The sequence below is a fragment of the Heliangelus exortis genome, chromosome Z (assembly GCF_036169615.1).
Source record: "Heliangelus exortis chromosome Z, bHelExo1.hap1, whole genome shotgun sequence".
Taxonomy (NCBI): domain Eukaryota; kingdom Metazoa; phylum Chordata; class Aves; order Apodiformes; family Trochilidae; genus Heliangelus; species Heliangelus exortis.
In genome coordinates, this window is record NC_092454.1 from 24,014,687 (window position 1) to 24,029,337 (window position 14,651).

Here is a 14,651-nt window from a genome sequence, read left to right on the forward strand (position 1 = left end):
CAGAGCTTAACTACATTACAAGAAAGACAAGATTACTGAAAGACTGCTATGTTTTAGCATCAAAGTTGTTGTGAAACTCTGCAGCAAACCCTCTGAGGGCACAACTTACAAGTGTGCAAATATGGAGGCACCAACAGGATACAAACACTCATGGCAAGGATCAGGCAATTAATAGCCAGACAGGGAACTTCACCAAGGTGCAAGATAATGTGTCTAGCAGCTTTGTAAGGATAATCTCCACTGCAAACCCCTGGGTTCAGGCTCTCTCCTGAACAAGTTACTTTCCAGGCTCATGATGAAAACCACATAGTGCCAGTACTCAGTGCCTCCAGATGGCTGACCTACCCATTCATGTGTCTCTGTATGTTCATACCCTAAGAAATACATATGGCTGTGTCCAGTTTTTAGGGTGGGAAATGTGGCAATCGCAGACTGTTCTGGAAGGCATTTAAACCCTACAGAATATACTGGTCAGGCATCTGGTCACATCCTTAATGTAGAAGATGAGTGAATGTGTTCTGTTGCTGCTCTCCATGACAAATGTCTATCTCACTACCACCTCTCCTGCTCCACTTCAGTCCTTCCCACTTCTACTCCTAAAGGTCACTGAACATCCAAAAATCTTGACCTCTAAAGCCACAAGTTAAACCACATCCCTGAAGTACCCTGGGATTTTTGGTTCACTCTGATCCAAAATTCTTGTATTTTTTGCAATACTTACTAGCAGTAAAGACAAAACTACCTTGTTCACTTTGGAAAAGTACCCATCTGCCCACCTATATCTACATTCATGATCTCTTTCTTCTCCCCACCCCCCTCCAGAAATAGCCTCACAGTGCATTTGCAAAAAAACTACCAGGTAAGATGTGAGCTGCTCAAAAGCAGACTGAGCTTCATCCCTAGGTGTGTGCTTTCTTCTGTGAGGCCTCTGACTTTACATTCTTCTGAGACCTATGCAGAAACCACTGAATAAGTGCAAGTTCCCAGGCTAACACATAAAGCAAGAACTGCCTGGAGAGACCTCCTAATTACTGATTCCCCAGCACATAGGGTACCGGTATTGCTGAAACCTCAGCATAAATCTTGTCTGTGTCATGATCTCCTCTCTTCCCTCACCTGGATTGTTGAAGCTGCTGAACCAAAAACCTAAAGAGGAAGACAACATAGGTCTGAGGACTGCTTACTGTTGGTTTGGGTACTGTGTGCAGATTTATCCTCTGCAGCCTGGCTCCTATCCCCAGGAAAAGGAAACTTCAGACATTAAACAGACCTTTGCCATAGTCCTGCATGCAAAACCTCCTCTCCTCCTCATAAGTCCCATTGAAGTCTGCCTAAGCAGCTTCTGCTGCTAGGAACTATCTCAGAACTACCAGATGATATTTTATATAATTTTATAGTTTTCATACAGTTTCCTTTCATCATTCTGATTCTCCACAAATCATGGCAGCAAATATGTGTATCTCTGCACGAAACACAACCTGTCTATCTGCAACTGCCTTTGTCCCCTTGGTTGCCATTGTGGAAGCAATTGCAAGGAAGTCTACTGGTAAATAAGAAAAGAAATATCATGCAAAGAACCAAGCTTGTTGAGACACATTTTTAATATACTAAAGCATTTGAAGGGATAAAGACTGCCTTGGAAAGGTATAAAAACCTAAAGTGAAACTATGTCTGCAAAGGAAAACACCTGGGGCTGACTTCTGTATTTCACAAAACAGCCTGCTCTCCTTACCTGCCCTCCCTACTGCACTGCTGTGTGCTCCTTGTTCAAAATGAGACGTTCAAAATTACCTTGGTAATCAGCTTTGACTCATAACAATTCATCTGCCATGTATTCCAGGTAGTGAGAAATTTATGATCTTGGGAACACTTTCCCTCCTTTTTGTAGGGCTATTGTGCTCAACATGTTTGTGTTTCTTCTCAGATTTGTTCTGCAGTCAAAAGAAAGCTTATCTACTAGGGTTCTCACAGGCTTATCTACAGCATGACAATGCTCTACATGGACTTCCTTGTCTGTTTTTTGATAACAGCAGTCAGCAAGTGCACAAAGTCTAACCAGGGCTTTGGGCTGCTTCTGTCTCTTCCAGCCTTGGGGGAAGAAACATGTCACTTGAGGATGTTTTCATGGCCATTCAGAGTTTATTTGCATCCTCACCTTGAAGCTGCTGAGCTTTCAAAGGGGATTTGGCTTTAAGGACAACAAAACACAGAAGATGTTATTGCCATATTAAGTACTGATCAATAGATGCAGCCTGATGGTTCCTTCTTATTGCAGAACAGAACAGAAAGTTTTTCGGACAAGAATCTGAATTTGCCAGAAATGCCTGGGTAGCAGGAGCATCAAGGTTCACTTCGCAATAGGCAACATGTCCAGGCCAATTGTTATTAAGCCCCTTCTAGAATGACCCTGAGGAGCCTGGCCAGTGGAAGAGTGCATACTGTGGCTGCTCAGGAGGTTAAGGCTGTTGGACTCTACAGTCTGAATCCATCCTCTGTTACAGCAAGAGGCCTTTAAGGGCAGAGTGGAGTGTTCAGTCCTTGCAGGTGTAGTGGTTTATTGAGCCACCTAATTTTGCATCCTGTAAGGAAATGGTTAGGCCTTTGGAGTGGGCTAATTGCCTTACCTTTCCAGAGCTGCGAGGAATTGCAGCTCATGATGCATCATGTGTGCATCTTTGAGATACCTGGACACAGAGGGAAACATATCTGTTGCAAAAATACTCAGAGATAACCATGAGAGCGTGTGTGCTTCAGCCTGTCCCAAAAGGTCACTGCCTGGTAGTGCTTTGCCTAAGTAAAAGCTAATTCTTTAGCTTGAAGTTCTGGAGGTGATTTTCTCACTGCGTGTCGTTGGTTTGTGCAGAGGGGTTTAAGGTTAGCTGGGAGAAAGACTTCTCTCCCAGGAGGAAATTTGACTAATCCATTACACTGCTTTTCCTGTACAAAGTTGTGTCTCACTTGGCACCGTCAGCCTTGGAGATGACCTTCCATCTGTGCTCCATCCAGGCTCTCAGCTCTGCAGCAAAGCAACCAAAGCAACCAAAGTAAAATATTAGGTTAGGCTGGAAAAAACTCCCCCCTAGAGATGCTTTTTCAGCACATCACTGGAAATTTTCATCAGCTGCAAATGTTTAGCTCAGACAAATCAATTTGGTTTTGGTATTCAAAAATTCTAAAAAAGCTAATGTGGCCACCAGCTAATGCAACAGTTGCCTTGTAAATCCTTCCTGCCTTTATCTGGGTCACTTTCTTCCCATTCTGTTTCCAGCCTGACTCCAGTAAATCCTCTGCGGTGGGTATCTGCTTATTTCTACAACCAGCTTTCACCCTGTCACACATGGAGAGTGACAGAGTTAATTTGTTTGTTCTGATGCACATGTTGTGATTTGAATGTTTTGGCTTGTTCTTCCTTTCCAGACTCTCAATCCAAAGCTTACAATGTAAGCTGGGTCTACCTGCCTTTTGCACCACTACCTGTCAGTAGATTCTTCCTTGCCAGGCCAACAAAAAGATAAAATATAACTTCCCTCAGCCACACAATCACCTGGGTCATAGCAAATGGACAAAAAACTCTCTGGTTCAGTAGTCAGATCACATGGTAACGTCATCTCTGTAGATAAGCACTTTTTAATAACTGACTGACAGGTACTATTAATCCTGGCCCTCTCACAGAGCCACAGAACTGGGAGCTGATCAGCCATTTATTTATTGCAAAACACTGATCAAAAAAGTCACAGGTAGGTTTGTAAAGTTAGTTTTGTTAGTTTTGTTATTGGTATTGATAGGGCATTTTTATCAAGTGTATCAAAAGTAATTGATGAGGCTTTCAAACGCTCATGCACTCAGTTTACAACTGCAGCAGGCAGTCCTTTTTCATTGCTGAAACACTCATCTGCCCACAACCAGCAGCGGATTCACTAAAACTCTGCTTAAATACATTGTACGATTGAAGTCCCACAAAACCAGACAGTTTGAGGGAAACCCAGGTTGCTTTGGCAAGATTCAATAGGCATCACTGGACAATATATATTTTAGGAATGTCATTTAAAATTTACAATAAATTTTGCCATGGTAACAAAACTTTAAAAGATACCTGATGCTTAAGTTCTCCACCTCAATACGGCTAACAAAGCACCCCCAGAGGGAAGAAGGGAATCAGAGGGGATGGCCCAGAGCCAAGGTGAGAGGCTGGGGAGGGATACAAAAATACACTGGAATAACAAAAGATGAGCAAACATCCACTGACACCTGCTGAGCATTTCTTTGCCCATCAAGATGGAGATAAGGCCAGGCCAGTGCTGCCAAGCCAATGTGTATATAGTTAAGATCTCCCAGCTGACATGACCTTCAATGACAGCACAGACCTGTGAGTACCTTCTTTAAGAAACTAATTTTATTTTTGCAAGATACAGCTTCTCAGCAGTGCCTGAAGATCAGGACTGCTGTGAATTGTGCCTCTTTATAGACTCCAGCACTGGTTTTGAGACTGTCTGATCTCAAGCCCTTTGACAAACACCTGCAAATTCCAGGGACTCCCACGTAGCTATATTGTCCTGGGGAGAGTGAAACTACCAGCTTTGTCCCACTACTCCACAGATATTTCTCAGGCAAACCCCAGGAGTTGGGTCAGAGGCCCTCTCATGGCTTTCCATCACAGTGCTCTCTGACTTCTTGGTTGAACTGATGTACCTCTTTGGCTCCTAGGATAACGAATGCTATGCCACCATCCAAAACCAGTTAGTCATCCATTACAATCCCAACTCATCCACACATAACATGTAGGTGGTCTATATACTCTCCAGGGTAGATAACTCATCTCAAAATAGCCATCCATGTGTTTTGTGCACAGTCGGCGAATGTTCCAATAAACAGGATGAGACACAAAGTGTTATGCCAAGCTATGCATTATTCATTGCCTTTTTCAGCATTTGAAAACAGAAGGAAAGCAGCAGAATGGAGGCTGAGAAAGGTCCCAAATAGGCCAACCCTGAGCACTTCCTAGAGACTCATGTTCAGGTTGTGTGCAAGGCTGCCTGTGCTTGTTCTCCTATATTTGCACACTGCTGTGACAGCACAGGGGGATGTGTTCCAAAACTCCACTAAGCTCCTAAAACCTGTGATCAGAGATATAAAATGAGGGGAAAGGTTTCTACTAAGGAGCTGAATTCACTGTCACTCAGGAGTTACACTCAGAGAAGACAGTGTTAAAATACTAACCTTCCAAACACTTAGACACTAAGAAATATGAGGTTAAATGCCACCCCAACACCTTTGATTTAACTGCTTTATTGCAAGTGATGGCTTTAGAAAGGTATCTGCAGTGCACTTTGCCCATGCCAGCACCAGCGAGGCATTGACAGAGGTTTCTTATTGCTGGGGATCCTTCTGCCTTCACAGAAAGGAGATGTAGAAAATGTTTTCCATCTCAAGCAGCTAAGTGGTTCTCCAAAGCATGCCTTCTTTTTCTTGCCATTGCTATTAAGTTCCTGAGTGATAATCATTAAAATCTCACTTCAAGTAAATTTTGCTTCTGTGCACGTCAGGGAGCTGATGTAAAACTCATAAAGTACCTTAAAAATTCTTGATGTCTCAGACTAATTACCCAAGATCAAGAAATACCCATAGGCTCAAGATCTATATTCCCACATCTACAAAAAGCATAGCACAGCCTTTTCACCAGACAAGCAGAGAGTTGAGGAGTTATTGTGACATACTGAAGTTGGATGACCACCAACAAAAAACACGGAAGGAAATCAGCCATTCTTTTGTTAGAGCCAGCTTGAGAGAAAAAAAACTGCTGAAGTGCTGCTCACCTAGTGAGACCCCACCACTCTTTACCCTGAGGCAGGCAGAAGCCAAAGAACAAAAGCTCCAGGTAAAACTGTTAATGCTCTCATCATGCTTCGTGCAGATATGTGCTAAAACAATGAATATTATCATAGACTCACTTGAATACATAAGTCTATCAACCTTTTTGTAATTTTACTGCCAGGAATTTTACTAAATACTATTAATGATCACAAACTGGTAATTTTCAGCTTTTGTGGTGATGTCCAGTCTGTTTTCTTTCTCAGTCACTCTGTTTTTCATTATTCTCACTGAATTTTCTCTTGCAAGATAACACTGAAACTTCTGGTGGATAAAAGTTACCTGAAAAGCTACATGGTTTGGTAGAGTAGGTCTATAACAGGAGAAGTAAACATAGCTGGCAAAGGCTATGCTGGAAGCCCACAAATAAAAGAAAAGGGGATGGGGAAGTGGAATACTAGGGGAAGTAGGAGAAAGATACTTTAATCTAGAAAGGTTGAAAGTTCCTCTCTTGCTAGCATTTACCAATGCTCTGTATTTAAATAAAATTCAGAGTGCTTGCTTCATAATCCTTTCCTTATCACTTCTCTCTCTTTCATATACTATGTTAGAGTGGTCAAGCTTACGTTGTTAAAGTTATCTATCTGTAAAGGGTTTGTACAGGATGTTCTACTAGGATTATAGTTTAATCTAGTGAAGACTGATACTATATTGGGAACAATATATGAACAGTGCTTTTGTGTACTGGTATATTTATATTTGTTACCTTGAATCACTTCTCTGTTGTTCTGGGTTTGCTACATAACAGCCAGTGCAGAGATTTGGATACCTGGTGGTGTTGTGACGAAGGGTGGGAGGGGGTGGCCTAGCAGCTGTGAAGCCAATATAGGAAAGGAGAGAAGAATTAGAGCTAGAAATTTAACCCCTCAACTTTCTGGCCATTCAGATCACCTGCAGAACCAGCCCTAGAAAGGCTCTCTCCTAGAGGACTGGATTTTTATAATGTTGATGTCCTGGCTTGCCCCAAAGGCCAGTGCAGTTGGTTGCCACCCTCCTCTGTCCCCGCAGCAGGACCACTGCCAGCACTGGCTGTCTCACAGCCCCTCAGCACCTTTTGTCTCCTGCCACAGGTCACCAAAGAGGAAACAGTGGAAACAGTGTATGCACTACATTAGTGTCTGACAGAATGAACAAGAAATTTTTCAGCACTAAAAACACAGAGCTGTTTTCACAAGCAGTGGAGTTTAATAAGGCCATTCTTGATCTCGCAGCTTATGAAACAAAAGCAAGGAACTCAGCTGCTGAAGGCATTCAGATATGACAGAGATTATGTGAAGAAACTGGAACTATGAGGGCTCTGTCAGACAGAAGGTATCACAGGGCTAAGCATCACCTTTCTCCTGCTTTCTCACCTTCACCTTATGGCACAGTCTACTGACTGGCAGCCTCTAGCTTTAGCAATTCTTACTCAATGGAAAACTCTCCAGCAAAGAACTCATTGCACACCAGTTCTTGGGAACTGAGTTTAAGCATCCTGCTAACTGAGGAACAGATCACCTGAAAACTGAGCAGGCTGATGAGGACATCTCTGATGTGGAGATGCCTTCATTTAAAAGTTGTTCTTTCACCTAGCATTTCCTTAGAAAAAAACCCTAAGCAACCCAAACTAATAATAAAAAAACAAAACAGCCTACTTAGGGCTGCAGTCTCTGATCTACAGAAAAAACAGAGTATGGTAAAGCTAGACCCCAATAGTTTGATAAGCTCTTAAAGAGAAGATAAAACCGCTGGGCTGCTATGCTGCTTATAGTGGTAATGATTGCAGCCCAGTGCTCAGATAAAGTATATGCAAAACTTTTCCCTGCACAGCAAAGCATAGATGCATTTTTCAGGAGAAAACCTGAATCTTTGTTCTTTCTTGTCCCACTGAAGTCTGAGACCTTGCCATGCTGCTTTCAAAACTTGTCAAGAGCTTTGATACACTGCTGCAATAAAGCCTTTGATACACTGCTGAGATTATTTGCAAACATGTCATCAGGATTGGGATGATCCTGTAGTCCCTAGGAAGTACAATCATTTTACACACTCTTCAATCAAATCAAGACAGTACCTAATAAATATTCCAGAAATGGCATATGTTTTGGGTTTGCAGCCCAAAATACAGGAAAATGTGATTTTTTTACTTCTGGAAGTGCAAACTGACTCATGGGTGGTCAGGACTTTTATCAGTATTTTTGTGCTTTCCACTAGGCATCTATAGCTCCTCTTTCCAGTCATTACACCCTCTGAAATAGGAAGAAATTTTCACAAGAGCACCTGAACATCTATGTGGCACTACATACTCAGGCAACCTGTCAGCTGCTGGGATGATTTTCTAGGTCAGTGGCAACTGGAAGGATGAACATGGAAGAGCAAAGTACTACAGGACTTTGTCATACAGCCTGACCCTTGGGATATCTCTGCAGAAGACAACACTGTCAGAGACAGTTTGGCAACTAGGTCAGACTTTTTGCACCAGGCTAATGAGCGTGCTTAGCAGTATACAGCCTCTGAAAGGAAACAATACAGTTGTTACTGGAAACCTCAGAGATGTGTTTGCTTTTAGAAGGGCATTGCCAGGCATTTATTATTATCTCTTCAGTATTGTGCATTTGTAACGGTCTTCTTAAAATTATGTTCTTTATTCAAAGGATTTTTTAACAATGTGATACATGTCTGGACATAGTTTTCTTCTTCATATTCTTCTGCTGGTTGACTGCTTGGTTTCCTTTTCTCCTTGTGCATTTAAACTTGCAGTTTGAAGAAACATGTGGCTACAAGTCTAATAAAATAAACACTTTCAGTGAGGTTGTAGTAGTAGTCATGCACTCACCCAAAAGTAATGGTAAATAGTATCACTAGCAGAAAGAAAATGAAGATTGTATCACAGAATCACAGAATTATTGAGGCTGAAAAGACCTCTGAGATCATCAACTCCAGCCTATGACCTAACACTAGCACATTGGCTAGACCCTGGCTCTATATGCTAAATCCAGCCTTTCTATAGAATATATATTTTTAAATACCTCACCAGTGTTTCCACATAAGGGATGTAGACTCCTTCAGAAAAGGTCCCTTGCAAATGCCAACTGGTGCAATTAAAGCTACCATTCAGTGAGACAAATGGCTTCTAGTTAGTAGGTTCCTACCACATTGAGCCTAGGGAAAAATGCTTGCATTTTCTCTACTGTGAAAAATGTCATGCCTCATTTCTTAATTGCTCTAGCATATACCAGTTCACTGAGCGCTTAAGACAAAATTATTTTGTTCCAAGTTCTCTTGGTTGTGCTCCACACTTGCTTGTGTTGTCAGGGCCCTCTCTTTGTGGGACACATCAAAGGGTGTGCTGTCTCATTCCAGCGAAGAGTAGAGAGCATGCTCCAGGTGGAAGTTGCCCTTAGAAACTGCACAGATGTGAGACAGCTCAGCTTGAAGTTGTCCTTACACAGGAAGTACAAGGCTAACTGAACAGAGACCTGCTGCTAAACATGGGCTCTAACTGTCCCTCTCTAATATAATTTTGGAAAAAGTCCTTACTCTGATGACAACAAGTCCTTCATTTGCATCTGCCTACAACTGTAACAAGAACCTTTTCTTCATGGCTTTGCATATGATGACTGACTTTGAGCACTAAAAACCACACAGATCCTGTGTAGACAAATACATGCTGGTAGGAGCAGAAAACCTAATCCAAGCTAGTAATTAACTGACATTTTCTTTGAATGGATGATGTGAGAAGGTGAGCTACTTGTCACTACTATTTGGCAAACCACAGGGATGTCAGATTTGCCTTTCTTCTCCATGTTGCAAAGTGAATCTAAGTTTTTACCAGTGCTGTTCTCAGTAGGATGACTGCAGAAGATTTCTTACATTACAATACATTATGCATAGAAATGAGGCATTTAGATTATTTCCTCCCACAGGGACAGCAGTCCATGTCCACTATCTCATCTCCATTTCAGTGACTACTTGCAAAACATCCCAGTGAGCCCAGTGGTACTGGTGGTAGGCCTGGCATACTCACATGAGCACACAGCCCATGTTTCCTTCCCAGGGACATAAGGTGACCTCAATTTGGGGCCTTGCTTAGCATCATGCTCTTTTATGGTATGCTGGATACACAAATCCTCAGAAAGAGCAGTTTTGTACTTTATTAGTCCGAACAACATTGCCAAGACTGTGATGCTGTCTATCCTCCTCTCTGAGTGAGAAGCAACTGTGCACCACTTGCTTTGTTTTGTGCCAGGTAAGGCAGCTGAGGAGGCAGAGTACTCACCCCCAGCCTCTCATCTGAGCTAATGGAGAGGCACTTGCTTGGTTTGCCTCATGGTGTATCAGCTGATAGAGGTTACCTCTCCTTTGTACATTGCTTGCTACTCTTTACATCACTGTGGCTATGGCAACCCTCCTTTTAAATATTGTCTTTGGCAGCTGAAGCATCCAGATGCCGTAGTCTGTCCAGCAGCCATGGAGGCTGAGAGGCTGTACCCATGCTCACAGCCTACTTGCTGCTGGCATATTCCTGCACTGCTGCCTGATTTAGGGACCAGTGGGAGCAGTGTTTTCATAGAATCATAGATAATGCCAAGCTGGAAGGGACCCATTAGGATAATCAAGTGCAGCTCCTGTCCCTGTGTAGAGCACCCCAAGAATCACACCATGTGCCTGAGAGCATCATCCAAACACTTCTTGATCTCAGGCTGTCTTGGTGCTGTGACTGCTTCCCTGGGGATCCTGGTCCACTGCTCAACTTCACTCTGAGTGAAAGATTATTACCCAGGTTTTGTAGATTTTCAGGATGGTTGGTTTAGCCACTTGTTGGTATAACAATAGCCCTTCTACTACAGAGACTCAGCTGCCAAGGGATTTTTTTCCCTCTCCAAAGAAGACAGGCACCTCTTATCATCATGTAAGATAAACAACTCAGGTGAGTCTAGGCATTTTTTAAAGCCAATTAATGCAGTTTGAATGACCATAATCACAAGACAAATAATTAATGTTTTGAACTGATTAACCTCTAGCATGTGTAGTGTGTGCAGAGATGGAGGGAAGCAAAGCTTTGTTTCTGGTACATATGACCATTTAGATTATCTCTTTCCTATTTGGAAGGGAAGGCTGGAGTTAAATTTATTGTAATTGACATTGACATAATGTAGATAAAATGCTAAAAGAAATTATGATTTCTCAAAAGGTTGGGTTTCACACACGAATGTGAAACTCAATTGAAAAACAGTTTTATGTAACTCCTCCTGACTGACTTTGAAAATGTACAATCACAGCCTTAAGGCTAAAAAGTCCCCTTTATCACCCCCAAGCATTAAATTACTGCAAGAAATTGTCATCAGAAAAAGAAAAGCTGGAACAAGATCTCTGGAGCTAAGATGCCTCTGTTAAACCTGGAACTGCTTGCTAAAATGTACCCAAATTAGATGGAGGATTTCTCTGTTCTTTTGTTCATGAAGAGGATTGTGAACTCTTTCCATGAATGAGTGACCTTAGCTGAGATATCTCTCTTCCAGCTCAATGCAGTAGCTAACATTTCAAAACAGAAAGCTGCTTACCCTGCCCGAGTGGCTGCTGCCTGCCCCCAGGAGCACCACAGCTGTCTGGACCTGCCACTTGTGTGGCACGATGCTGGCGGACTACACTGTCAGGGTCCCACTTACTCCCTCCCTTAGGGAGAGCACCTGGTGCACCGTGTATTTTCAGAAAGATTGTGATAGCTTTAAAGAGTTTAAATATTTGAGGCCTCTGACAAACTGGTTTGCAATTGCATAAAGTTTTGCACATTTCTCTCTATATTCCTTGTTCTTTCCATGACAGTCACAGTGTATTGGAAACCAGCCCTGATGTTACAATACTGATGATGCAAGGGATAGGATGACAAAAGGAACATTAACATCTTTAGCTGTTTGCTGTGTTGATGGGGTGAAGGTGGCCAGAATTGTTACCCTGGCTTTTTTTTCCCAGGTAGATAAAGAAATTCTCTAATGTCATGGGTTTTCATAGGATTCTCTTCATAATAAAACTGATTCAGTATATTATATTGAATTTTTCCATGGGTTAAATCACCAGTTCTGAAAAAGCATGTTGTAATTAGAGGGCTGTGAGTCTAGGTTTTGCATTTATATATTTCTAACCTCATCTTGGAGCAGGGTCTGCTCCATCTTGGAGCTGCAGTGCATCAGAAACACATGATGGGAGAAGAGGCCAATGCCATTACAATGCCTAATGAAAAAGTGTAAGTGCAGTGATGCTAGCTCTGAATGCTGCACATGGTCTTCAGTTATTGCATCTCATATGGCTCTGAGAAGAACATACCATTAATAATTTGTAGTAACACATGCCTTCTAGTTTATTGAATATTTTTTCTTTTTAAATCAAATGGAAACAGCTACATAATTAATCTCCTTGGAGCTCATGTTGTATCAGAAATGGCCATGCTTTTAGGAGGATATTCATTCCTCCAAAGTGTTAAAGCATGTACTCCATCATTTAGGGAAGACGCTGAGCCAAAGCAGTCTGCTTTCATCTCTGATAGCCTAATTAAGAGGAAAAGTAAGGTCCCTACATGAGAGATCAGATTTGTTATGCTGAATGGATGGAAATAGAGAACAGAAAAGTAAGTAACTTACCACATCAATTATCTGCAGCAAAGAAAGCTGGAGCTCAACTACAATGGGTTGGGAGTCATTCATTACAGGTCGCTCAAGACGATTGTAGTTTTTCAGCAGTTCTCTGTACAAGCGTCTCTGGCTTTCACCCTGCTGAGAGACTGTGGGAAAAGAAAGAAGGCAACTGTCACCTGGGCTGGTCACATTGTCCCCATTGCTTGGTTGTTTTGTTAGAAAAAAACCTTCCTAATAGGTTTGTAATTTGAAAGCTTTTGGTGCTATAAGTAATTGTCCCCCTCCCTTGCTGCCTCTTTTGCTGACGGTCAGTGGGGATGTGGGTCCAAAATCACCAGACGTCTTGCTGGGAGGGCTGTCAAAGTCCTTTTATTTGAGACTGGCTGCTGGAAGCCAGTGCTGGCATTGCTGAAACATACTGTATGTCTACACAGCATAAGTAAAAGGTGTTTATTCCTTGGACCTGATGTGTCAGGCCCTTTCCTGTGTTCAGGATACAGTAACAAGCCTTCTTCATACCTTCTTCAATTTTGTGTGACAGTCTTTCCTAGCTTTGGGGCTACTTCCCTTGCCTTTTTAACTTCCAATGGCAGCACACTTTGTTTATATATTTCACCTAATGAGCTGGTGGTATGAAAGCTAGAGTATTTGACAGCTGTGTATAATGATACTGGACTTCTGGTGTTACATGCTGAACTCTGCATCCATATATTCAGCACAGAAACTGTCATGTAAGCACATTAGCATGTTAAATACAAGCAGAATTACAGCCTATGCTTAAATTGCAAGATACCCCTGTTCCCCAACTTCAGCTGTGGAGAGCATCTACCTGATCTGTGTGGCCAGGTTTCCTTGCCTCAATGATTATGTATGCAGCAGGGTAACTTTCATGGCTGGGGGCTCTTTCCATGAGAAACTGAGAACGTGGCTGGGACACACTGCCCAGGATGCTGGGTCCCCCAAAACAGTGTAGGTCTTGGTACTCTGGTTAGTGGCAGCCTGAGTTCTACCTAAGAGCTGTACATAAGACAGTGAAGGTCATGAGCTGCAGGTGCCCTGAGGCCAAACCCGTTCTGTCAGCATGAGTGTGTATTTCCTGTATGTCCTGAGCAGGCATTCTGCACTCTAAATTATTACTCTGGACTGGAGCATTTTTTATCTACTGCAGCTCGTGGCCTTTGTGTGTGACTTTAACTCTTAAGCAGAGCTCTTTACAGTGAGACCAGAACTTCTGTCACAGTGGTTATTAGTGTCCTTTCAACAACGCAGACGAACCATAATGAACAGTTCTGCCTCCTCCATGCTCTGACTGTGCTCAGCAAATCTTGCAAGCCTCGAACAAGCTAATGCACAAAAGAATTTTCATGCCTTTTAAGGCTGATGATAAACTCAGTTTGCAAATAGTTTATAAGTTTGTTTAATTTGTTTGCCCTTCAGTTTTCTTGATAATAAATGGACCTTTGTGGACTTCCATTATGGCAGTGCCTGGTGAGCAAGGAGGAAGAGTATTTTTGTCCATTTGGGTAAGCTATACCAACACATCATCTCCCTGGACCCTCTCTGCTATTGCTCCCCATGATGCCCATGGCATCTGGTCCAATAGCCTTTGCTGACACATCAGTATTGGATGCTGGTTTTTTCACCATCAGCAAAGACAAGCTCTGGCTACAGTATCTTTCCTTTACCAGCTCAAGTAAGCTTTCCTGCAAGGTAGTGATTTAGGTCCTGTGTTATGGTCTTAGTACTTGCTTTCCAGTGCCTCAGCAGACCCCAACTCCCTTGTAAGATCTTTCTGTGGAACAGAAGTCAGTGAAAATGACTGCACATCACACTATGGAAAAAAGGCACTGTGTTTTGAGCAAATTTGCTCTCCTTTCACTCACACCACCATCACCACCCTACTCTATTCCTGTGCTTTAGGGAAAAATTGACTGCTTGCTCTCATCTCAGGAAACTTACGTAATATTTGCCTTTAACCTTCCTTTTAAACTGGCTGCCTCAGTTTTCACAAGAGAGAAGTGCCCTCCTATAAGTCAGATGGGCTGCTAAAGTGCCCTGGTACCATTCCTGTCACTGTGCATTAAAACAGCTCCTCCCCAGGGAGGTCTGACTTGGAGAGATCTAAGCAAAACTCTTTGCTGTGTGCTCTGGGAAGCCATCTTTGTACTGTGTGCT

The 14,651-nt window shown here is 42.5% G+C and overlaps 1 protein-coding gene across 3 annotated transcripts in view; it reads right to left on the reverse strand.

Annotated features, from left to right (window-relative positions):
* Window positions 1-14,651, reverse strand: part of LOC139789753 (neuronal acetylcholine receptor subunit alpha-7-like) — a 67,691-nt gene that overhangs the window by 26,428 nt on the left and 26,612 nt on the right. For all 3 annotated transcript variants that reach the window (XM_071730793.1, XM_071730792.1, XM_071730791.1), the window contains one exon: window positions 12,483-12,622. Coding sequence is in view for 2 of the 3 variants with exons in the window: in XM_071730791.1 (XP_071586892.1) it covers window positions 12,483-12,622 (140 nt within the window). In the remaining variant the exon portion in view is untranslated. The remainder of the gene's footprint in view (window positions 1-12,482; window positions 12,623-14,651) is intronic.